Source organism: Urocampus carinirostris, chromosome 2 (assembly GCF_059441175.1).
Source record: "Urocampus carinirostris isolate Australia breed hairy pipefish chromosome 2, RoL_Ucar_1.0, whole genome shotgun sequence".
Taxonomy (NCBI): Eukaryota; Metazoa; Chordata; class Actinopteri; order Syngnathiformes; family Syngnathidae; genus Urocampus; species Urocampus carinirostris.
In genome coordinates this window covers 69811460-69836065 of record NC_142350.1, presented here as the reverse complement: position 1 = coordinate 69836065, position 24606 = coordinate 69811460, and the positions used below count along the sequence as shown (strand labels likewise).

Genomic DNA, 24606 nt, shown 5'->3' with positions numbered 1-24606 from the left:
ATTTTGAAAATAGGCGGTTGCAAATGTTTGTAGTTTGCCTAAATAAAATGGCCCTAATTTGGAATATTTTTTAAAGAAACGAATGAAAATTGGCGAAAAAGGATTCAAGACGACAGTTGAAATATGAACAGCATTTCCCACAACCCCTAGCGCGCGTCTCTTCTTGGCAGTCTACGTGACGTCCACGTACTTCCGGTTCAAGCCGCACCCCTTCGTGACACAGTTGTTTGGAGGAAAAGAAGCCAGCGAGTCTTCCAAAGCAGTTCCAGCCGACCCCAAGTCACCGAGTCCCGGCTTGAGGGTTACGCCATCTGCCGCTGCCGCCATGGAGGCGGTGCCCCGCATGCCCATGATATGGCTCGACCTCAAGGAAGCGGGAGACTTCCAGTTCAACTCGGCCGTCAGGCAGGTGAGCTGGGCGGGGACGTGCCAGGAACTCGACCGAAAGTGACCGTAAAGAAAACCGCTTTGACCGGTACCGAATGAGGCGTCCGGGTTTGTTTAGCCACATATCCCGGGAGTAGTTCACGGGAGGCCGTGGTGCTTAGCTAGCTTCAGTCTTCATTTTATATGCTATGGCTAGCTTCGTGTTAGCTAAAGTCTAGTCTCATTAGCTAGCAGCTAACAAACAAGCTAACACGGTCAATATGGGAAGACCCATAGAACGTCATCGTCACCTGACTCAAAGCTGAGAAACTGTGACAACAACTAGCAAAAGCCAACAAGTGGACAAAAACACATTCTTAACTGCTTATAAGTCTATCCTGGATCCAAAGTTATTGTATTGTATGTATTTGTTCAGCTAGTATAAACCATAAACATGATATACAGTGGAACCTCGGTTCTCGACCATAATCCGTTCCAGAACCCTGTTCGAAAACCGATTTGTTCGATCACCGAAATCATTTTTCCCATTAAAAATAATGTAAATCGTTTTAATCCGTTCCAACACCCTGAAAGTTTACCTTGAATGTTTAACGTAAACGTAAAGCTAATCGTACGTTCGCGTTATTATAATCTTCCGTACGAAAGATTATGCTAACATGAACGTGTAAAAATTAAAAAATCAGGTCGTTTATAAGTCATTTAGCACCCGGGTCTCCACAAGTGGTGTGCGGTTCATTGGAAAGGGGGCTCCGTTCCAACACCCTCAATATTGGGCTCCGTTCCAACACCCTGAATGTTTACCTTGAATGTTTAGCGTAAACATAAAGCTAATCGTACGTTCGCGTTATCGTTATCTTCCATACAAAAGATTACGCTAACATGAACGTATAAAAATAATAAAAAAAGGATTATGAATAGGATTTCTTACCTTTGTGGTGTTCAGCAGAAGGCGCAGGTGGACGGTGGGGTATTCCCTAGCAAGATCAGACCCTCGAACACCTCCTTCATATTTTGATATTATTTCTTTCTTAAATGCAATAGTTGTACGCACTACTTTTCTTTTTTCACCTGTAGCAACTTTGCTGCTTGCACTGACTTTCTTCGGAGGCATAATTAGGGCTAACACACTTCGTACACCTATATTAAAAGCGAAAGCAAAACGGACAGTTGGTCACGATAAGAGCGATCTACACCCGCACGCCGCTCAGCACATTACCGGCGTTCGAACTCCGATTTTTTTTGACTGAACAGCGAAGTAAGAATTTCTCTAAATTTTTGGTCAGACTCCGATTTGTTCAAACTGAGAGGCGTTCAAAAACCGAGGTTCCGCTGTATACAAGAAATCATTTGACACGCGAACACTCAATAATGATGAAATAATAGATTTAAAAGAATAGAGTAAAAAAATATTGTAGTGTATAATACAAGGTAATTATATAGAATAGTTTAAAAAGAAAGAATGTGTAAATAAGACTAGAGTAGAATAGGTCGGAGGAACGCCGTTGGCATAATAATACTATACATAATAACCTAAATCAATTCCCGTTTAACATGCGGATAGCGGAAGGGTAAAAACTCTCTTTAAGACGTGAAGTCTTGCTCGCAATGGAGCAAAGACGGCGACCTTACGGCAGGTCATCAAAGTACCTGCAAGCAGGGTGACTGGGATCATCTATCATTTTTAGTGTCCGTTTTCTAGTTCGATCGATGTAGATACTTTGCAGGGACGGAAGGCCAGTACCTATTATTTCCTCTGCCGTCCTCACTACTGATTCCATCTTTGACAATTCTTTCTGATTGACGCGACCAAACCAAACTGTGATTGACCTAGTTAAAACGGATTCAATGATAGCACGGTAAAAATTAACTAGAATGGATTGACAGACTCCGAATGATTTGAGTTGACGATGGAAGTAGAGCCTTTGTCTGGCTGACTTTAGAATATCAGTAGCATTGACAGTCCATGTGAGGTCAGCTGACAAGTAAGCACCCAGAAAATTGAATGAATGGACCAGTTCCACCTCACTACCATTAATTGACAGTGGCAAATGTGGGGGAGGGTTAGTACGGAAATCTATTATCATCTCCTTAGTTTTACCTACATTCAATAACAGATTACTCTCATGACACCAGGTGGAAAATGAAGTCATAATAGACAATAAATTAAGCTGGAAAACACACATCAGACACATACAAACCAAAGTATCTATAAGCATTTTAATAATTAATAAAGCCAAATTCATTTTAAACTATAATGCATTGTATTTATTATATTGTTCTCTAGTTCTGCCGTACTTAACATATTGTGCAGAAGTCTGGGGCAATAATTCCAAAAGTTCACTTTGGCCCGTTTTTATCCTCCAAAAACGTGCAATTAGAACCATACACAGGGTATGATATCGAGATAATACTCATATTTTATTCCTGCAGTTCAAATGATTAAAATGAGATGATCTAGTAAAATTTTTCACTGCACAACTGCTATTTAAGGTCAACAAAAATATAGTGCCTGAAAACGTCCATAAATTATTCATTCGGAAAGAAGGAAATTATAATTTAAGAGGCTGTCAGAAATTCATAATCCCAAAGGTGAGAACGACCAGGAAAAGAATGTGTGTTTCTGTGTGCGGAGTCAAACTTTGGAACAATTGACAAGACGAGATCAAACAATGTCCAACTATTCACTTGTTCAAGTTTAAATACAAAAAAAAACATTCCTGGCGGAATACAGAGATGAAGAAAATGGGGTATGAGTGATACGAGAGATTGGAAATACTGTGTTTACAACTATAGTTAACTTTGTTGTTATTGTTACTATTATATCATAACTGTTATTATTGCTATTGTTGTTATTATCATTAATGTATTTAATAGGAAAGATGAATGGGTAGGGAATATAAGCATTTGCTTCTTACTACCCCTTTTGGAACATATTATGTAATAATATTTTGTTGTCGAGTTATTGTTTTTGTTCTATTTTTATTTTAATGTTCGAATAAAGTTTTCATTCAATTCTCGTCACATTTGAAATAAAATGTGTTGCACTATCCGTTTAAATTATATATTTCCTTTATGACATGGTTGGTTACCTTTGATCGCTTCCTTGTTTTCGTAACTCACATCCAATACGTCTTAGCAACTCCAGAGTTCACTAGTAGATGATGGTAAACACTTGAGATCTTCTAGTTTGCAGCATTATGGATTTGACTTTTGATTTTAAAATTTGAACGCGCAATAATGTTTCTGATCAGTGTTACATACATCATTTTATGGCTCCCATTCATATCCAACTCACTCCCTGTTTAGCCTTAGTTGCTTTTATGATCATTTCCTGTTGCAATGATGTGGAACAAGCAGGCAGAAAACAAAATTATACAAAGTCATTTTTCTTTAACACATAAAAGTATGCCTGCTGACCAGTAGTTGTGTAGTAGTCTAGTCAAGTCATCTTAATTAGTATAGCTCTTAATCACAAGAAGTCTCAAAAGGCTGTATAGACTACAGACTAATATTACACCATCCCCTGGGGGCAAGGGAAAACCTAAAAACCACAGCATGAGGAAATGAAGAAACCTTGAGAAGGGGCTGCACATGAGGTAATCTCCATTCCAGGATGACCAGGCTGCAATGGATCTTGCAAAGTCCTTAACAGACAATACACAGACATCATCAATTTAAAATATATACAAAATATAGAAACAAAATGTCTTGTAGACAACTTCCTGAGGTCAATTTCATAAGATTTTTAACATAAGTGTGTAAGACTAAATTTAATCACTTACACTGAGGTTGCAGATCGAATTTCAGAGGGCAGAGGGTTCCACACCACCGGGGCCCGAAAGGAGAACGCTACAGAATCTGCAGATTTCTTCTTGGCTCTTGGGATCACTAGTAGACCAGCTTTTTTCAAGCAAAAGCTCCAAACAGGAACATAGGGGGAAATAAAATGAGAAAGATATGAGGTGGCAAATCCATGCATCAACAGAAACTTCAAATCACATCTTAAACTGAAAGCAGCCATTGCAGGTCAGCCAAAATCTGGGTTTTGTGATCAAACTTTCCTGTCTTGGTTAAAAGCCTGGCTGCAATTTGAAGATCTTTGATGATGATGGCGGTGCGCATGGACGCCATATGCTGTCTCAGTCGGATGCGGATATTATAATTCATGCGTTTGTTACCTCCTGTCTCGATTACTGTAACGTACTAGTCTCCGGTCCCCCGAAGTCCAAAATCAAGAGCCTTCAGCTGGTACAAAATGCTGCAGCGATGCTTTTAACTAAGACAAAAAAGTTTGACCACATGACCCCGATTTTAGCTAATCTGCATTGTCTCCCTGTTCGCTCAAGATGTGATATTAAGGTTCTGTTGGTAGTATGCAAAATCATGCATGGACGTGCTCCCTCATATCTTTCAGATTTAAATTCCCCCTGTGTTCTTGTCCGGAGCCTTCGCTCTGAAAATGCTGGTCTGCTCGTGATCCCAAGAGCCAAGAAGAGACCTGCAGGTTCGAGATCGTTCTCTATTCGGGCCTCGGTGCTGTGGAATGCTCTTCCCCCTCAGATTGGTTCTGCAACCTCAGTGGAACTGTTTAAATGCAAGCTTAAAACACACTTCTACTCTATAGCATATAAATAACCTCTATTTTATGTTGATAATATGTGTATTATATGCCCTCATGTAGGTTTTAGAGCAGGTGATGGTGTCATCATAGTATGTGGTTTACACTAATCTGTGGTCTCTTAGAGACTTGTTGTGATTAAGGGTTATACAAATAAACATGACTTGACTTACAATATTTTGTACCAGCTCCAGGCTCTTGATTTTGGATTTTAGGGGACCGGAGTGTAGTGCATTACAGTAATCGAGATGGGAGGTAACAAACGTATGAATTATAATCTCGCCATCAGACTGGGACAGCATAGGGCAAAGTTTTGCATTGTTGTCACGATAGAAAAAAGCTGTTTGATTAATATTCTTGATGTCGAACTGGAAGGACAGATTAGGGTTAATTTTGACACCTAGATTTTTGACCAAGTCACTCAGGGTGATAATTCATTTGTCATGGTTCAGAGCAGTGTTTGAGAACTTAGTCGTGCACTTTCAAGGCGAAATGCAAAGTGTACAAAACATTCAATGTACAATAAGAAGCTAAAAGATGTAACTACCTTTCTCATTCCCTTACTTAACAACCCAAAATGCCAAATACACACACAATACATATAATATGGCAATGCACAGACTAACCATTTGAGGAAATGTACCTGAGGAAGGCTCATCCACACTGACAGGGTTGGCAGCAGACGGCCGCAGTATGATTTGAAAGCCGAGCCAGCTAACCACAGCCTACTTGTGCGAAGTACCCCCCATGAGACCTAAAGTGGGAACTAAAAAGCGTGAAAATAAGTTTCCAATCTCATGTTATTTCTTAAAGTCAGTTGGGTTTGCAAGTGGTGGAAATCCTTCCGGGCAGGGTTTAAAACTAAAAAAGGCTTCATTTGCTTTGGGACTCATCAAATACTGGGAAAGTTACCAGTAAACACTTGTAATATTTTTGCCCGGTCTTGTTAAAAGACAATTTCCTTCGGGCACTCCGGTTTTCTCCCACATCCCCAAAAAAAACATGCAGGTCGGATTAATTGGCCGGATCATATTAACCTTAGGTGGGTATGAGCTGTCTCTGTGTGCCATGCGACTGGCTGGCAACCGGTTCAGAGTGTCTCCTGTCCAAAATAGCTGGGATGGGCTCCAGCACACCGGTGACCCTCCTGAGGATAAGCGGTGCGGATGCATGAATGGATGTTAGACAAAATGACCAAAACTAGCTGACAATTTACCTTTCCAAACCAGTCCTGCTTTAAAGTCATGCTTGCAGCTAGGGCAGTAACAAATCAATAAATTCGATTGAAATTGATTCTTAAAAGTATCGGCAACTAATCACCTCACAGATTCATGGCGTTGCGCAATTTATGAGCCACTAAGCACGTTAATCAAAGCAAGTAAGTGGATTGGATCTTGTTGTGAAGTTGGGTCTGAGCCCGTTTCTATAGTATTTCCTTTTTTTTTCTTCATTTTTATTGCACCATTATAAACAAAATTGGCATCAAACAGTCAGACATTTAACAAGGGAACAGAAAGTGCTGTAGAAATATGAAAATAGAATATATAAAGTAAAAAGAAAAATAATAATGGCATGTTGATCTCATTACAAGGGCAGCCTTTTAAGCGTATTGTTTACTATTTCCTCATTGGGAATGTGGATGAAATTCAAAGATTTATCCCCCCCAAAAAGTTTTTATTTAATATGGTTTTAAAAGCGGGTTTACATTTTTGAAAATTTTTGGCGGATACAAATTTTTCCACACATAAAAATTTGATTTATCACGCTTTCTTCGTTTTTGTTCTGTGTGATAAGTCTTAATGTAATATGATCTTTGGATGAGGTCAACTCAAGTCATGTTTATTGTTATAGCCCTTAATCAAGGTGGTAGGAAAAAGAGTATCTTGCACATTTGCAGGTATATAGCATCCCATATGTTTGTATTTTGTTTATTTGTCAACACTTGGGTTTTTTGTTGTTTTGTCCTTTTTCCTCTCCTTTTTCCTCTTCATTCCTTCCTTATTTCTTTTTCTTTCTGTATTTCCATCTCCTTCCCCACTTCCTTCTTTCTTCCTTCCTTCTTTATTTATCTCTTTATTTTGTCAATTCCTTCATTATCTCTTCCTTTAATTATCAGTCCTATCTTTCTTTAGTTCTCTCTTGCTCTTTTTCTGTTTCCTTCTTCCATCCTGCTGCCCTTTGAGACATCTTGTGATTAAGGGCTATACAAATAAATGTGACTTGACTTATACTATAGAATATCCTGTTCTGTTATGCACTACTTTTTTATCCGTCCAAAACTTATAATACAATATCGGAATACTGTATAGGAGGAAAGTATTTATTTATTTTAAATCTTATTCATCGAATAATCGACCGATTCATCGATTATTAAAATAATCGTTAATTGCAGCCTTAAGTTTTCAAATACCGCACCCCACATTTAACACTGGTCTTTAGAAAAACAGAATCCTCTACATTTTCGCATTCCAGGCTGCCTTTATAAGATCTTTTCTGCCCATGTTTTTGGATTGTTTTGGAAAACCCAATATTTTCTTGTTCTTGTTTTCATCTAGTTCATCTCAAACAACTACCACGAGAATCCCGACAACTACAACGAGCAGCTGAAGAAACTGGAGACGCTGCGGCAGGTGAGTTCACATCATCTGACCTCGGCTGAAATATGCACCGTGTTAAGTTGTGTCTCCGTTCCTTAGAGCGCCGTCAATGTCACAAGAGACTTTGAGGGATGCAGCACGTTGAGGAAGTACTTTGGTCAACTGCATTATCTACAGAGTCGCGTTCCCATGGCAGCAGGACAGGAGGCAGCCGTGCCCATCACTTGGTACACACAATCATGTTCGATTTTGTTCTCCCCGAGATCACAGTGAACGGACTTTGTAAGCCAATGAAACAGCAGATGATTCAAATATAAAGCTGCGTGTGTATGTTTGTGTAGGACTGAGATCTTCTCTGGGAAAACAGTGGCCCATGAAGACATCTGCTATGAACAAGCGTGTATTCTCTACAATCTGGGTGTGTTGAAGCTTCATTGTCTTTCTTTGAAAATACAGGTGCTGCTCGTGATGCGCTTCTGGATCTGAATCCCTGAAGCATGTGCAGGGCATTCTAGATGAATGCTTCATGAAGCGCGAGTTGAGGCGTGTGTTGATAATGCATATAGTGATGTTTAATGCCCAGCAAAGTGGGTGTTCCACGTGATAGTTTCAGTTTATGATTCGCTAGGGTTAAATGTCGTTCGAAATTAAAAACGGCAAAGAAACACAATGCATTCCCCTTTGCCTGTGTCGAAGAACTTTAGTAAAACATCTTAACATTATATATATGTGTTCAGAATAAAAAAATATGCTATATTGAATCCCGCACAGCGGCACAGTGGTTAGCGCGTGTGCAGCACAGTTCTGAGGTCATGAGATCGAACCTTACTGTGCGGAGTTTGTATGTTCTCCCCGTGCTTGCGTGGGTTTCCTCCGGGTACTCCGGTTTCCTCCCACATTTTAAAAACATGCATGTCAGGTCAATTGGCCGGTCCAAATTGTCTCTAGGTGTGAATGAGTGACCTGTCTGTCGCCGTGTGCCTTGCGACTGGCTGGCAACCAGTTCAGGGTGTCCCCTGCCCACTGCCTGAAGATAGCTGGGATGGGCTCCGGCACACCCGCGACCCTACTGAGGATGATCTGTGCAGATAATGGATAGATGGTAGGATGTATCCCTATAAACCTCTTGGGGTATTTTGTTAGCTCAAAAATGTCTCCTGGGGATCACCAGCGGAAGAAAGTCATTGTGCTGTAGTGCACCCAACATAATCTTATAAATGTAGTGTTTATTTATGGATTAAAGCACACAGGTTCTGTGAAAATGATGCAGCAACTACAAAATGAAAGGAGATGCCTTTTTGTTGACATTAAATTGTGCTTTATGAAGAAGAGGGTATTTATTAACAATATTTCATGTTGATTATGTGGTGCAATAGTCGTGTGTAGTCTTTAGAGTCCTCTGTGACTTCTTGTGATTAAGGGCGTCACAAATAAACATGACTCTGAGGACAAAAGCTTTTGTTTTCAGGGTTCCTGATAGACCAATCTTTTTTTTCACTATTTTGTTGTTAAAACCCATTTGCACTTTAAACATTAGAAATAGACCATTAGTGAGGTTTGGATGTGATTTTTAATGCATTGAAAGACATTTCAGGAGGGGGAAAGAAATCTCACCAGTGTTTCCTTACAGGGGCTCTGCATTCCATGTTGGGAGCAATGGACAACCGTGTGTCTGAGGAGGTAAAATGCACCAAAAGAACCGTGGGCCAGGACACGCATCCTTACTCTGTTGTGGTTGCATCCAGGGCATGAAGGTGTCGTGCACTCACTTCCAATGCTCAGCAGGCGCTTTCTCTTACCTGAGCGACCATTTCAGTCACAACTTCAGCGTTGACATGAGTCACCAGATCCTTAATCTCAACATCAATCTCATGCTGGTATGACACACACGCACACATTTACACTCTTTTAGAATGGCATTTCATTTGTATATGTGCACGTGTTAGGGTCAAGCTCAAGAGTGTCTTCTGGAGAAGTCTATGCTAGACAACAGGAAGAGCTTCCTGGTGGCTCGCATCAGTGCTCAGGTGAGCAAAGCCTGGCAATCATTTCTACGTATTGAGAATTATGTCACATATGTACCCTATTTTCCAGACTTAAAGTCTCTCTGTAGTATAAGTCGCACCAGCCAAAAATTGCATGAGTAAGAAGAAAGAAAATATATTTTGCCATTTTGGGGGAAATGTATTTTGTAAAATACAACAACAAACATGTACATGTCACCTTGAAAGGCAATTTAAAATTATTAATATAATTGACAACACGTTATACTTAGTTATTCAGATAACTCTAGCATAAAGAACATGTTTACCAAACTTATCCTTTTAACTCCAAATCAATCAATCAATAAAATTCTTATCCTTGGTGTCACGGTAGACGATCCGCTGTTCGTTTCCTCTTTTTGGCTGCATATTTCCCTTTTTGCAGCTTTTAATCTGCATAATATGATTTTCTTTCTGGTGCAAGTTTGTTAAGGTTTCTCAATTGTTTTTCTAGAACAAGCGTGAAATGCCCCCCCAGCACACTTCACTCGCGCAAACGTCCCAAAAATGACTTTGTATCTCATGTTTGGGGAAAATGTAATAGAACAGTAAACAGAGTATTTGCACCTTGTCTAAAAAAAATTGAGCAAGTTGAAAATATTTACTTTGGCGAAATGACGCCTTTGTGTCCTGATTGGTAGGAAAAGGGAGACATTTTTTAGCACAATATGGCAAGGTTGAAACTGGCAACAGGGGCCTAGAGCGTTCTCCTACGGTTTAGTGTAAAAATAACGTAGCTGGTAATAATGTTAAAATTTTCACAGATAAAGCTCACCTCCGGCCAAACTATGGAAACAATTGCGACCTGTAGTCTGGAAAATATGTGAATTGTTGAATCGCGTGCATTCAGGTGGTGGATTACTATAAGGAGGCCTGCAGGGCATTGGAGAATTCCGAGACTGCCTCCATGCTGGGAAAGATCCAAAAGGACTGGAAGAAGCTGGTCCAGATGAAGATTTATTACTTTGCTGCTATCGCGCATGTGAGTGATGTGCAAAGTCTACCGGTGATGAGCCACACTATGAACGACACACACTCACCCCCAATTTTCCTCCACAGCTCCACATGGGCAAACAAGCAGAGGAGCAGCAAAAGTTCGGCGAGCAGGTATGCGCACACCTGACCAAAAAGAGTTGCAAGTCATTGCTACGAATACTGTATTGAATTTGTGTCTTGTGTTTGAGTAAAGCTGGCATATCTTCAAAGCTCTTTGGACAAACTCGCCGAGGCAATCAAGCTAGCCAAGGTATTCCATTTCTCAGCACAGCATCACAGTTGTCGTCCCGCTGGTTTTATCATGTTTGTGTATTCAGGGTCAGCCGGACTCAGTGCAGGAGGCTCTTCATTTCACCATGGATGTCATCGGTGGCAAGTAAGAGATTTGTTGCTTTTGGTTTTTAGAGGCTGCCCTCACAATTTTAACATCAAATAAATTGCCTACATGCAGATTCAACTCCGCCAAAAAGGACAATGACTTCATTTATCACGAATCTGTTCCTTCTCTGGACTCGTTGACCTCTGTCAAAGGTAATGGTGATTATTGACACACTCTACACCAGTGTTTTTCAACCTTTTCAGAGCCTCGGCACAGTTTCTTCCATCCAAAAATCTTGAGGCACGCTGTCCATCGAAAATATTTAAAAAAAGAATTGTCTAGCGCTGGTTTTTGTCGTTGTTTTTGAACCTCAAATTATCGTGTTGCCTAAATTGACGGTACAGGGTTTGTTTGTTGTCATTTTTGTTCACTGTGGCTCAGGAGATAAAACAGCTTATTAATTTCGGTTAATATTAGACTAATTTTTAATTTTACTATGTTTTCAAGTTTTATTATATTTGCGTATTAATTTTTAGAAAACAAAATACCCAAAGCCACAATGTGTGATATTGTTTGATGGCACCGTGTTGTCTGGTCCGAGCAAGGGCCAGTGCCACAGTGCACAGCGTGGCAGCATCCGGTCAGACAAACATGGCGGCGACCTATATGTTGATTCCAGTGTGCAAAAGAAAAACACATGTCTCGATTTACAATTCTTTTTATTAGAAATTATTATTGGTATTGTTGTATTATTGTTATTGTATTCAAATGCAGATGGATTCAAATCATTTTTTTCCTGAATGATAGTATTTTTGTACCACTGGGAGGCACTAGATATTACACACTGTCCCTTTAGGGACCAAAACTCTCTGCCAATGGAAAAACATGTTTCTGACTATGTTCTAACATTTGTCAGTTTATTTTTGCAACATAAACAATATACCCGCAATATTAAAAATCAGCTAAATTTAACGACTTGATCAACAAAATCTGTTATTTAACATACTGTATTCCCCTTTACTACCTTATGTTGCAGTTTATTAGTGTATAGAAAAAAGAACAACGGTAATCTACTGGTACATGCTAATATGGATAAAACGTACTCAGCTGATCACTGGAAGAAAGCAAATATAATGGACAATGGCTTGATTTTTGCAAAGATAAAACTAGGCAATTTCCTGCGGCACATTAGACAAGGTCTCGGGGCACACCAATGTGCACACTGGTTGAAAGACACGACTAGGGCTCTGAAAATAAATGATTTTATTTGTATTCTGTTGAGAAATCCGACATAACTAGAAAAATCATCTGGAATTTAGTTTGACAGCAGCATTGTGGAGTTGTTAATGCTGTTGACAAATCCCGGTAACATGTGCAGGCGCCCCCCTGGTCAAAGCCCTTCCCGTCAACCCCACGGACCCCAGTGTGACTGGACCAGACCTGTTTGCCAAACTGGTACCCATGGCTACCCATGAAGCCGCTTCTCTCTACAGGTACAGACCTGCACTATTGGCACATTAGTAAGCTCACTGGAACAGAACATTTGTATTCACAGCGAGGAGAAAGCCAAGCTGCTGAGAGAAGTCCTGACCAAGATTGAGAGCAAGAACGACACACTGGAGTGAGCGGAGCGCGCAATAAATGTATTGGCACGTTTGTCATTGCTACGTTAATATGTTCCTTGCCCTGCAGGCAGTTCATGGACTCGGTTGGCGTGGAGGCTGATTCGGTAGACAACCTGGAAATGTACAACCACCTCCCTCCGGTCCTGATGGAGAAGTGTGCTGCTCTTAGTGTTCGACCTGACACCGTCAAAAGCCTTGTCCAGTCCATGCAAGGTGTGTCATTTAATACCTAGGCTCTTTATACGATAATTTGCTACAATTATTCCACTGAAGCCCTGTCCAGCCAACATTAGTTAAGCAACAATCTCTGTCTTATTCTATGCTCTAGTCCTCTCTGGCATTTTCACCGAGGTGGAATCGTCACTGCGAGAAATCAGAGAGATTTTGGAAGGCGATGAGGCAGCTGAGCGAGCTCTTCTGGATTCCGCTCCCATGAAAGAAGTCCACCCAAAGACGCATTCTCAACTACTTGCGGAGTTTCGCCGGGACCTTGAGAAGTACATGGAGGCCCACGAGAAAGCCAGCTTCACCAACACGGAGCTCCATCGGGCTATGAACCTGCACATCAGCAACCTACGTGTGCTGGGTGGACCACTGGACAGCCTGAGAGAAGTTCTGCCCCGTCCGCAACTCAGCGAAGGTAAAAGTCAGACTGTTTGAACGACCGTCCGAGCAAAAGTTGTGACATCATTGTGCTGTGCTGAGCAGAAGACATGACAGAGATGCAGTGCGTGAAACGCATCCTGGGAAAGGTTCAGGAAATGCGGGACCAAAGAAGCTCTTTAGAGAAACAGTTGCGGGAACTCATCGAGCAGGATGACATTACTTCCATCCTGGTCACCACAGAAAGAGTTGACATTAAGGTATGTCATTTTAGATAGACGTTTTTGGACTTTGTATCGAGGTACTGAACTTGGAAGATCAAATTTAAACCCCCGGATCTAGCTCCATGCCACACCCGAAATTTATAACAGAAATGTATACTTTCAGAACGTGTTTGAGGAGCAGCTGAAGAAGTATGAGCCTTTGAAGGTCTACATTGAGCAGAACCTGGCAGCCCAAGAAAACATTTTAAAAGCTCTAACAGAGGCTTACGTTCACTATGCTTCGGTCCGCAAGAGTCTGAGTGAGACTGAGCAGCAATGGAAAACCACGGTCCAGGGCCTGGTGGGTTCTTACGAGGCCTATGAGGACCTGATGAAGAAGTCACAAGAGGGCAAGGACTTCTATGATGACTTGGAAGCCAAAGCATCGCGTCTGCTGGAGCGAGTTCAAACTTTGTGTCAGGGCAGGGAAGAGGAGAGGAAACACTTCCTTGAAAGGTAGTTTTTTTTTCTCATTTACGTAGCAATTAACCTAGCAATTGGTAACCTTCTGCTCTCTTTGTAGAGAGTGTCGGAACAAGGCTCCAACGAGACCCACAGCGGCAAAGCCGACCTATAAGCCAAAATCTCAGGATGACGACTCCAGTCTTGACGACCCAGAGTTAGCCCAAATTAATGCGGCCATTTTAGCCTTATCAGAAGACAAGCCAGCGGAGCTTCGCAGCCTCCCACTGGACATCCCTCATCTTCCCACCTCTGCGACTCATCCACCAGGTCCTGAAGCATTCCTCCAACCAGGTGCGAACGTGGGCGGCAGCAGCTCACTGCCTTGGCCCGGGCCGGCAGTGGCCGGTCTCCCTCGCTTCCCTGCCAATCTCCCGCCACCAGAGCTTTTGGCTCGGCTCGCACATTTTCCAACATCTGGCGCCCTTCCTGCAGCAGGACCTTTAATTCACCACATTGCCCCACAAATGCCCACACAACTTTCTACGCAAGAGGTTCACAGGCCTCAAGTCAATCCAACCGGCCCAGTTTTTCCTGTCCCCGGCCGGCCTTCAACAACTACTGTGGACACCATTCAAGCCCCTATTGCCAGTTATACTCCAACACCACACACCCCCGTCCCGCATTCTGCTTCTGTTTCTGCTGCTTACACCGGGTCTCCCGTCCCACCTTCAGTTTCTCCCGCGTGCACCGTTTCCCCACACACTGGTGCCTACCCTCAGATAATGCCTCGGGTGATGCTACAGAACCAGGTGCCACATCACTACCAAAACCCCATGGTACAATCTCTATCCTCCTTGTCCTACCAAGCCGGACCAAGAGCCCTTCCAAACCCTCAGATTCCGCAGCAGACCTACCCACATGGATACATGCTTCCACAGTCTGGGACCCCCAGTCAGCCTGGCGGCACGCCACAAGCTGGCCCCCATCCTCAGCTTGTTGGCGCTCCGCAGCTTGGCCGCCCTTCACAGCCTGGCGGCCATTTCCAGCCCGGCTCAGTCCTGCGGCCTGCCCATCCGCAGCCTGGTCACCCACCGCAGCATGCCCATTTGCGACCCGGGCCCCCTCTGCATCCTGTTGTTCCTCCCCAGCTTGCCCACCCTCCGCAGCCTGTCGCCCGGGCCCAGTACCCACATGTGTTCCCTGGTGAAATACAAACGCAACAGAATGGCTACATTGTTCGACCACACTTGCCTCAAGGCTATCAGCCCCCTCAGAACTATGCGCCCCAACAACATCCTCAGGTGATGCCAGGCCCTATTCCAACACCTCAAACACCGCCAGTTTCTCAGCCTTATCTCCCAACCCACCACCTCCCAATGCCCCCAAACGCCCAGCAAATGGGATCACATCCACAAATGCCCAGTAATTCAAGAGGTCCGAGCCAGACAGTTCACCGCCCACATCAACCTCACATGCATCCTGCACCACAATCTCATTTGCCTTCAGTTCCCCTAGCCCATCTTCCAAGAGGTCAAATTCCCGCATCTTCACTTGCATCTCACTCGCATCCTGGACATCCACCTATCCCAAACATTCCTCACCCGCCCATGTCATTGCCCAATCAAACCCATGTCCAAGCCCACCACACAGTCTGTGTTGGATACCCTGGAGGGCCCCCCATGATGCCTCAGCAGCCCCTTGCACCTCAGTCCATCCCTCCCCAACAGCCTCCGCCCTCTTCCAGCGTCATTCATTCCCAGCCTTCTATGTACCCCCCAAGTGCGGGAGCTAATGTGCCGACGAGTGTCCCATTGACGCAATCTGTCCTCGGGCAGCATATTCTACAACCTCACATTCCCTCCCAGCACCTTCTCCACCCATGTCCCACAGGAGCTCCAGCAGGACAGCCAGCACATACTCCATCACCATTGGCTCCCCAGTCCACATCCCCCAAACCTGGCCCACCTCCGCTGGTTCTGACGCCACAGCAGGGATCGACTCTCCCGTCTCCCTCCGCTGCCGCTCCTCCCTCCGCTTCGCTGTCACAGTGTCAAAACTCCAGTAACCATGACCTTTTGTCTTCCAGTCCTGAGAGCCAACCCGGAGGCACCAAATCCCCCACTAATGTCCTTCAGCCCACTAAAGCAGACCCCCAGGAAGGGGAGCGTCGCAAAAAAAATACCCAGGGTGTTTGCCTGATCCAAGGCGATCCCTACGAAGCTCCGGACCTCGTAGCCCGCCTCCACACCGAGTTGAAAGATTTCCTGGCACGGGTGGATTCCTTGGAGGAGCCTTCAGAGGGAGAAAAGGGAATGTCAGCGCTGGACATTTACTGGAAGGAGCTCCAAGAGGAGCAGGAGAGAGACGCTCGGCAGTTGTCAATCGCCATCGCCCGCTGCTACACTATGAAGAACCGGCATCAGGACGTCATGCCCTACGATCATAACCGTGTGCTACTGCAGTCGGGCAAAGATGACTACATCAATGCGAGTTATATAAAAGACCTGTCGCCTTTCTGTCCACCGATTATTGCCACGCAGGCACCACTCACCGGCACCGCTGCGGATTTCTGGTTGATGGTGTACGAACGGAAGGTCTCCTTGGTGGTTATGCTAGTGTCAGAGCAGGAAGTGGAGAAGGTATGCAACTTGCCATTAGCTTTTTGGGGCTTAAAAATTCCCAGAATTTAACATAGTCGTCAATATTAAATTTAAATTTAAAAAAAACATTATTTATTGCATGACATATTATTTTTAACAGCATCATGTGTGCCCTTGTAGGGAAAAGTGGCCCGCTACTTGCCGATGGAGCGCGGACAGCAGATGGCTCAGGGTCCCATTAGGCTCGGCCTGACAACACAGAAGACCACCGCCACCCACGTGGAGCGCATGATCTCCTTGCAGCACCAGGAGCAGAGCCTGAAACGCACTGTGGTCCACTTGCAGTTTACATCCTGGCCAGAACTGTACGATCGCTATCATTTCTGGTCCGGATTGCAGTTCTTTTAGACTGTCTTTTCTTGCCACCAGGGGGCTTCCCGAAAGCAAAAGCAACCTGTTGCACTTCATCAAAGAGGTGCATGGGCACTACCTGTACCAGAGACCTTTGAACATGCCCGTGGTGGTCCACTGCAGGTCAGACTTCAAATTCAGGATAAAACATGAGATTTATAGACAAATGAGAAATGATAGATGACTCTAGACCAGTGTTTCCCAAGCTTTTCTGAGCCAAGCCATGTTTTTTTTCATTTAAAAATCACCAGCTGTCAAAAAAGTTAAAAAAAATCATTCCTGGCACCAGTTTCAAGTTATGTTGCCTCATTAATAGTATGTTCAGGAGGTGAAAGAGGTTATTTTTTATAATTTTGCATCTTACTAAATTTAAAAGGGATAGTGTTTAAGATTTGACCACTAGATTTTGCTGTATGATGTAGTGCAATAGAAAACTATTGTGCTAAAAAGCACAAGGAAGGATAGACTTTGGGGACTCAAAGCGACTTAAACACACCATATTCTTATTTTTTTGCCTAGCCTTTCTGAGATCTTTGGGTACCCGTAGCAGCAAAATGGTGGACTGTTATGTCAGTTCCCTTTTGGGTGAGGCTCATGATATGCAAAATCATTTCTCAACCAACAAGTGTTTTTTAAAAATGCATGTTTATATGATAGTTTATGTATTTTAGTTTATTTTTTCAATCCATATTGTTTTTTTCGTAGGAAAAAAGGACAACTTTTCTCATTGTTTCAAGTTTTGGTATTTTTAAAAAAAAAAATGTAATTTTTTTTTTTTTTGCCGAAAAAATAATATACCGTATTTTCCGCACTATAAGGCGCACCTAAAAGTCTTAGTTTTTTTCAAAAGCTGACCATGCGCCTTATAACACAGTGCGCCTTATATATGGCTCAATATTAAATTCACAAGGTCTCGCAACTTACTCAACGGCCGCCGACTCGATTTTACCCCGAACGTGGAGTAGTCCGCGGTTTATGCTGGGATTTATATACCGGCGTTTCATTGGCTAACCAATGTGTCAATCATCATTTGAATCGATCACTATTGGCTGAAGTTATTCGGAGCCTCGGATTGGCTAGATGGCCAAAACAAACCCTGCAATCGGCCGAGTTTAGCAATGGCGTAGCAAGTCCGCGGTGTATGCTGGGATTTATATACCGGCGTTTCATTGGCTAACCAATGTGTCAATCATCCGTTAAATCGATCGCTATTGGCTGAAGTTATTCGGAGCCTCGGATTGGCTAGATGGCCAAAACAAACCCTGCAATCGGCCGAGTTTAGCAATGGCGTAGCAAGCTTGCTAAAGTACCGGTACGCCATAAAGAAACATGTTTCATTAGTCTGTATTTGTAAATATTTTACTCTCCTGGATTGACTACACTCACGGTTGTAAGAAGACCATGATTGCGTATCATTATTGAACGTGAGAACTTGGGTGAGTTATGCGGCTTTATATTTTCCCGGTATCTTGTTTTAGAACGATCTTGATGTTGCTGTGATGAGTTGAGTGAATTCAACTCAATTCCAAGTGTTTATTGTCATATGCACAGTAAAGTTGTGAGCGAAAAAGAAAATAGAAACATAGAAATGTTTGGCATTTCTTGAATCCCAAGACTTCCGAATGATATTTGAAATGACGCATTTAAGTGACATCGTACGGACACCGCATCCGCACGTGTCTACGACACTTTTTTGCTCCTTTGCAAGCTTTGGGAATGTTGAGGGGAGTAATCAGTTTGACTGAATCATCTGACTGTTTTGTCGACGTTCCCATTGTAGCGCCTTATAATCCGGTGCGCCTTATCTATGGAAGATATAGGACCAAAAACTTTTTTAAGGGTGCGCCCTATAGTGCGGAAAATACGGTAATACCTAAAATAAGCAAAATATTATCCGCTTCTCCCTTTTTTTCAGATTTCTGTTTCATAACATAAGAAAATAATAATAAAAATCAGCTGAATTAAGTGCAAGATACTTACTTTATTGTATGGAATTGTATAGATTTTGCATTAAAATCCTAAACCACCTCCTTCAAACATAATAAGTAATTGGATATATTTCCCTTTCCAACCTCATCATAAAAAAAAAAGAAATCTGCTGCCACGTACTCATGTTAATTTGTGACGCCCTGAATCACAAGGAGTCTCAAAGGGATGCACAGACCACAGATAATTTCAAACCATAGACTATTATGACACCATCGCCTGATCTAAAACCGACATGAGGGCAAGGAAAAACTCAAAAACCTCAAGTCAATTGTCATATTGATACGCTAATGACTAAAGTGATCTGGCAGAAATGCAAATGTAGTTTTGGAATCCGCTGCGCAGCTGGGAGAGCGAAGGTAGTATCTCCCTTTTTGGGCTATACAAAGACCTCTCTCACCCCATTTGCAGACAGCGAACGAGTTTTATTCAAAGTTCACGCATGCGTTGAAATGATCAATGACGTCATAAATACGTCTTTCCATACATACAACTAAAAATAACTGAAGTATATGTGTGTATTAAAATCAGACTATGTGTGTGTATTTTATTGATTACTCATACATTCAAAATGGAAAAATAGTAAATACAAATAAGAAAAAACAAGTTAAAATGCGAGTTATTTTCATCAGGGTTATTTGTAACATAGAACACAGAGAAATACATGATTAATTAAATATTATCTACTTTACAATGAGGGCAAGGAAAAACTCAAAAACCTCAACATGAGGAAAATGAAGAAACCTATAGAAGGGACCGCACATCAGGTAATCCATAATATCCTACTGATATGGATGACTCGGTTACTTGACTAAACCCTGTAATAAAGCAAAGATACTGACCTAGTGCGCGCTTTTTGCGAACATTTAAGGGGCAATTTCCTGCGGCACACTTGACAAGGTCTCAGCACATTGTGTGCACTGCTAGAGAAACACTTTTCCAGACCTCAAAACCCATCAGGAGAATTTTAACCAACAAATTCTCTCGTCCCAATGATCTTCAGCTCCGGTGTGGGTCGCACTGGGGCCTTCTGTCTCCTCTACGCGGCAGTGCAGGAGCTGGAGGCAGGGAACGGAATCGCCGACCTCCGAGCCTTGGTCAGGAAAATGCGGCAGCAGAGGAAGAACATGCTGCAGGAGAAGGTAGGATCGGCCCACAAAAAAGTCACGAGCCGAGAGTATGTTTAAGTGACGCGCAGCGCCTATTTGCAGCTGCATTTGAAGTTCTGCTATGAGGCCGTGTCCAAGCACGCTGAGCAGATCTTGTTACAACACGGTGTATCCGTGGTGCCCTGCAGCAAGAACGCCGACTCAAACGCCTCCGAGGTGAGCGCACTTGGCATTTGAAACCGTTACGTTTGGGGTCGGGAACCTACGGCTCTTTGGAGGAGTACATCTGGCTCGAAATGCGTAATGAGAAGTTGATTTTAGCACATGCGAAGCCCGGACAACGCTGAATATGTGCATGGCTCAATCCCAGTGTATATATTGTGCTTTCAAGTACAGTGGACAGTTAAGGTATTACACTAACAGAGCCCCGTTTTGGCTGTAAATCGCTACACAAGTTCATTAAAACAATTGTATGTTCACTGTTAAAGCACTTAATGACAGTGTTTGTCAACCTTTTTTCAGCCGAGCCACACTTTTTTAATCAAAAAATATCTTGAGGCATACTCTCTCAATTCTTTTTAAATTTTAAAGCTTAAATGATCATGCCGCCTAAATTGACAGTGTAACATTTTATCATTATACGTGTTCATCGTGGATCTGGAGGTAATACAGGTTATTTATTTTGGTCAATCATATTACAGTCATTTTGGATTTTACTATATTTATAACCTTTACTACATATTCTTTTTCTAAAAAAGAATAATATAAAAATAATACTTAAAACGAGCAAAAAGATCTGCCAGTACAATGATTTTTTGTTTTACTACATAAACGTTTTCAGTTTTTTTTTTAAACGAGTAGTTGTCAATCTAAATGAGTACAATTAAAAGCAATATTTTTACACTGATTAATTGTATTCATTCTATTGGAGAAAAATCTTGAACGGGTTCATCAAACAAAATAAGTTATCAATAACATTTCCCTGTCTACCTCTTATCCATCCATCCATTATCTGCACCGCTTATCCTCAGTATGGTCGCGGCGGGTGCTGGAGCCCATCGCAGCTATCTTCGGGCAGTGGGCAGGGGACACCCTGAACTGGTGGCCAGCCAATCAGAGGATCTACCTCTTAATTAATATATAAAGTGTAAAAGAATAGGAAACTGCTGCCGAGTAGATGAATATTAAAGGTTTTTGGCTGACCACTAGAATAAAAAGAAATATACTGAACAATGGCATGTTTTTTTATAGAAGGATAATATCGGGAAATTTCTGCGGCACACTAGACAAGGTCTCCCGGCACACTAGTGTGCCCCGGCGCACTGGTTGAAAAACACTGCTTTATGAAGTAAACGGTAGGGATGGGCGGAGCTATACACAAAGCGGTATCCTCATTTGCAATTGTTTATAATATTTTATACCAAATAATTTTACTCTCACCATTATTTTTGACAAAAAAGAAGGGGCAATATGAGCTTTAACACTCTTAACTGCAGGAGGGAGACACATTTTAAGTGGTATATTTATATTGACATGGGACACGGGCATCTATTATTATTGTTGTTTTAAAGATTTGATCAATAGAATGTGCCGAAGAATTAGCTTTTGTCTGGCGTGCGGGTTTTGCAGTCTTGTTGAATTTTGTGTTTAAAATATCGGGTGTGGCTCTCTCCGGTAAAAAAAGAAATCGAAATAGTTTTGCTTTTACGGCTCTTTGGGTCTAAAAAGGTTCCCGACCCCTCCATTCAGCACATGCAGCTTACACACAGATGTCTTATTCACAGACAAGTTTCTAGTACCAAGAGAAGGTAGTTGTCCCGAATGAAGGCTCTCGTCATAATCATTTTGAACCCCAAATGAAGTTTCGAGTGAAAAAAGGATTCTACGTGTGAGGGAAAGCACTGTTGTCAACACAAGACTTCCTGTTCTAACACAAAAGGCACAAAACTGTCATTGATAACAACGTACTGTAGTGACATCGATATGAGCTAAACCACCAAAGAAGGACGTATCATTGAAGCAACAATACAATGAGAGAAGGTTCTCTTTGAGAGATTGTCATCCTGTGACAAGTTCATAAAACTGAGGAATTGTCCAAAATATCTTTTTAAAAATCTCGATGGCAAGGAATTGCTCCAGAGAAATGGCCTTAATCAAGGTTGAGGGGCAAATTGACTCTTCAGATTCTATACCTTACAAAATATTTGGAGAGACAGATAGATGCTCCTATTTCACAGATGCTTTATTTATTTCCCCAAAAAGGTTTGTAATTGTAAGACCTAGCGCCAATGTACCCGTTTTTAAAGGGACACTATATAATTTGACCACAACATGTCGCTGCATTTTGTAGTTCAACCAAAAATGAGTGTTAAAAAGCACAAGGCTTAAAGTGACCAAAAAGCACAATTTATCTTTCGCAATTCTTTGGGTGCTTTTAGCAGCAAGATAACGGACTATTGTCAGCTCCATCTGTTGTGGAATTTGGATAATAACTAATGATAAGTATGTAGGCATCTGGTGAAGGTCGTGGGATGTCATTGTTGCAGGAGGTCGCAAGCCGATATGCTGAGGGAGCCGGGGCGGACGACCTTCATGAGATATCGCGAGTGTTTTGAGGACAGTATAAAGGCCAATGTTGAACGTCTGGAACTTTGAACGTGTCCCGAATGCAAAAAAGAGCGTTACCTTTTTGTCATATCTCCTCTCTGCGTATATTTTGGGGCGAGGCCCAACGACGATCTCTCCAAAATAAGTGGCGCCCCACGAAGGTTGTCCGCCTTGGTTCCCCCAGCATATCAGTTTGTGACCTCCTGCAACAACATCTACCCACGACCTTCACCAGATACCTACATTCTTAATTAATTATCCACATTCCACAACACATCTAGGTAAGGCTCATGTTTTATAAGACAAATCTAAATTTTTCGACCTAATTTTGGTTATTACTTAAATCCATACAGTGGCCTCTGTAAATCCAAGTTAATTTTTTTCCCAGATCAAGCTTTTTCTGGGGGGGATCTCGAAACAGTTTTCCTAATCGGATACAACTGAAAACCAATTCATCTGTTCCCTGCCTCCCAAAATGATCCAAGTCAACCCCAAATGGCCATAAAACGCATCTTCCTGATCACTAAAAGAACATTCAAATCGTTTTTGAGCATAAGAAATCCGGTAATAAGACAAATAAGATGTTACTATGAGCACTTACTGTGGTTAGCCCCTAGTGGTGCCCTCTCATATGTGGGGCAAGATTTTTGATCGAAAGACATCTTACATCTGGAATTTCTTGTAACTTGAGTATCTCATATGTAGAGTGGCTACTTAATAATTTTTTTAATGTTTTTTGTACCACTAGAATGCGTTAAATAGCACACACTATCCCATAAGGGGAAGGTAGTCCTTCCGAGAGTCATTTATGCCCCAGACATTTTTATGTAAAAGGTGTCCTAGTCCTTTTGTACGTTTGGAACCCACAAGTCAGGTCATAAAAAAAAAGTCACAGGTAAAAGTGCTGTTCTAGTTAAGGGACATGTTACTAAGTCCCAACTAATACTAGCAATGACTTTTATAGTCAAGCGTGCGGATATGAATCCGATCCGTAGAGGGATTCGGTGGCTGCCCCACGTCGCAAAGCTTCAATTCCAGCGACCAGCCTCCCCGTGCAGAGTTTGCATGTTCTCCCGGTACCTGCGTAGGTTTCCTCTGGTGACTCATGATGGATTCTCGAGCTCAGGATGATCTTGTCTCACAGTGGTTGACAAAATCCCTTCCCGTCGGTCTTGTTTGCAGTCTTACTCCCGCCAAGAGTCCCAACCGGACCTGGTCTTGGGTGGCGACATGCCCATCAGCTCCATCCAGGCCACCATCGCCAAGTTAAGCGTACCTCCCCCTAGTGACCCGGACCTGGACATTGAAGACCCGCCTCTCTCCTTCTCTCCGTCCATCCATTCGCCAATCGAGGCCCGCATCCCTTCGGAGGTTGCTACTTTCCCGGGCTCGCCTTCCCCCGAAGACCCCGGATCGACTCCTACCGCCTTGTCCCCTCTGCCGCCGAACGGCTCGGATACGGCATCGCCTCCGCCGGAGACGACGGCGACACCCCCGCCGACGTCGTCTTTGGAGCTTCTGGCCTCGCTAGCGCCCGAAGCTTTCTCCATGGAGGGCGGGAGCGGGGGAGGAACCAAACAACGGGTGACCAAGCAGAGCTTCCTGCAACCGGTAGAGGGCCAGGGTCTTCATGGGACACGTGGAGACGAGAGCGCGGACCCCCTCAGCGGTCTGGACCCTTTGTGGAGCTTGAACAAACCCTAAAAGCGGTCACACAAACCAAAATCCCAGCATGCACTTCCATCAACAGTCACTGGGTGGGGTTTAAGATGACCATGTAAATATTTGAAGGTTTCACTCATGATTAAGAATAAATTGATAGAAATCATCTATTTCTACATTCACTTTATTGTAAAATGGGTAAAAAGGTTGTTTTGTTACTACAGTATAAGCCACTCCTATCCATTGACACATTTTCCTTTGTAAATTGCTGAATTTTAGCACAAGAAACAAACTTTAACTTATGTATTTGGCAGAGCACAATTAATAAGTCCCAATTGTCATGAATTTAGGGATCAATAAATCATTTCAATACTAA

At 42.7% G+C, this 24606-nt stretch overlaps 1 protein-coding gene across 2 annotated transcripts; it reads left to right on the top strand.

Moving 5' to 3' along the window:
* On the top strand, nt 1-24606 carry ptpn23a (protein tyrosine phosphatase, non-receptor type 23, a). 2 transcript variants are annotated; one of them, XM_088327664.1, is made up of 24 exons: nt 1-409; nt 7561-7635; nt 7702-7829; nt 7944-8020; nt 9233-9282; nt 9348-9479; nt 9549-9629; nt 10495-10626; nt 10704-10751; nt 10834-10890; nt 10958-11016; nt 11092-11171; nt 12338-12452; nt 12515-12580; nt 12652-12797; nt 12913-13224; nt 13293-13447; nt 13575-13906; nt 13974-16494; nt 16636-16820; nt 16885-16989; nt 19856-19994; nt 20064-20177; nt 21746-22468. In XM_088327664.1, the coding sequence occupies exons 1-24, from the start codon at nt 326-328 to the stop codon at nt 21755-21757; spliced, it is 5205 nt and encodes a 1734-aa protein (XP_088183790.1). In that variant the 5' UTR covers nt 1-325; the 3' UTR covers nt 21758-22468. The 2 variants fall into 2 exon arrangements, with proteins under 2 accessions (XP_088183790.1, XP_088183789.1); XM_088327663.1 differs by lacking the exon at nt 21746-22468 and adding an exon at nt 23751-24606 and having other exon boundaries at nt 3-409.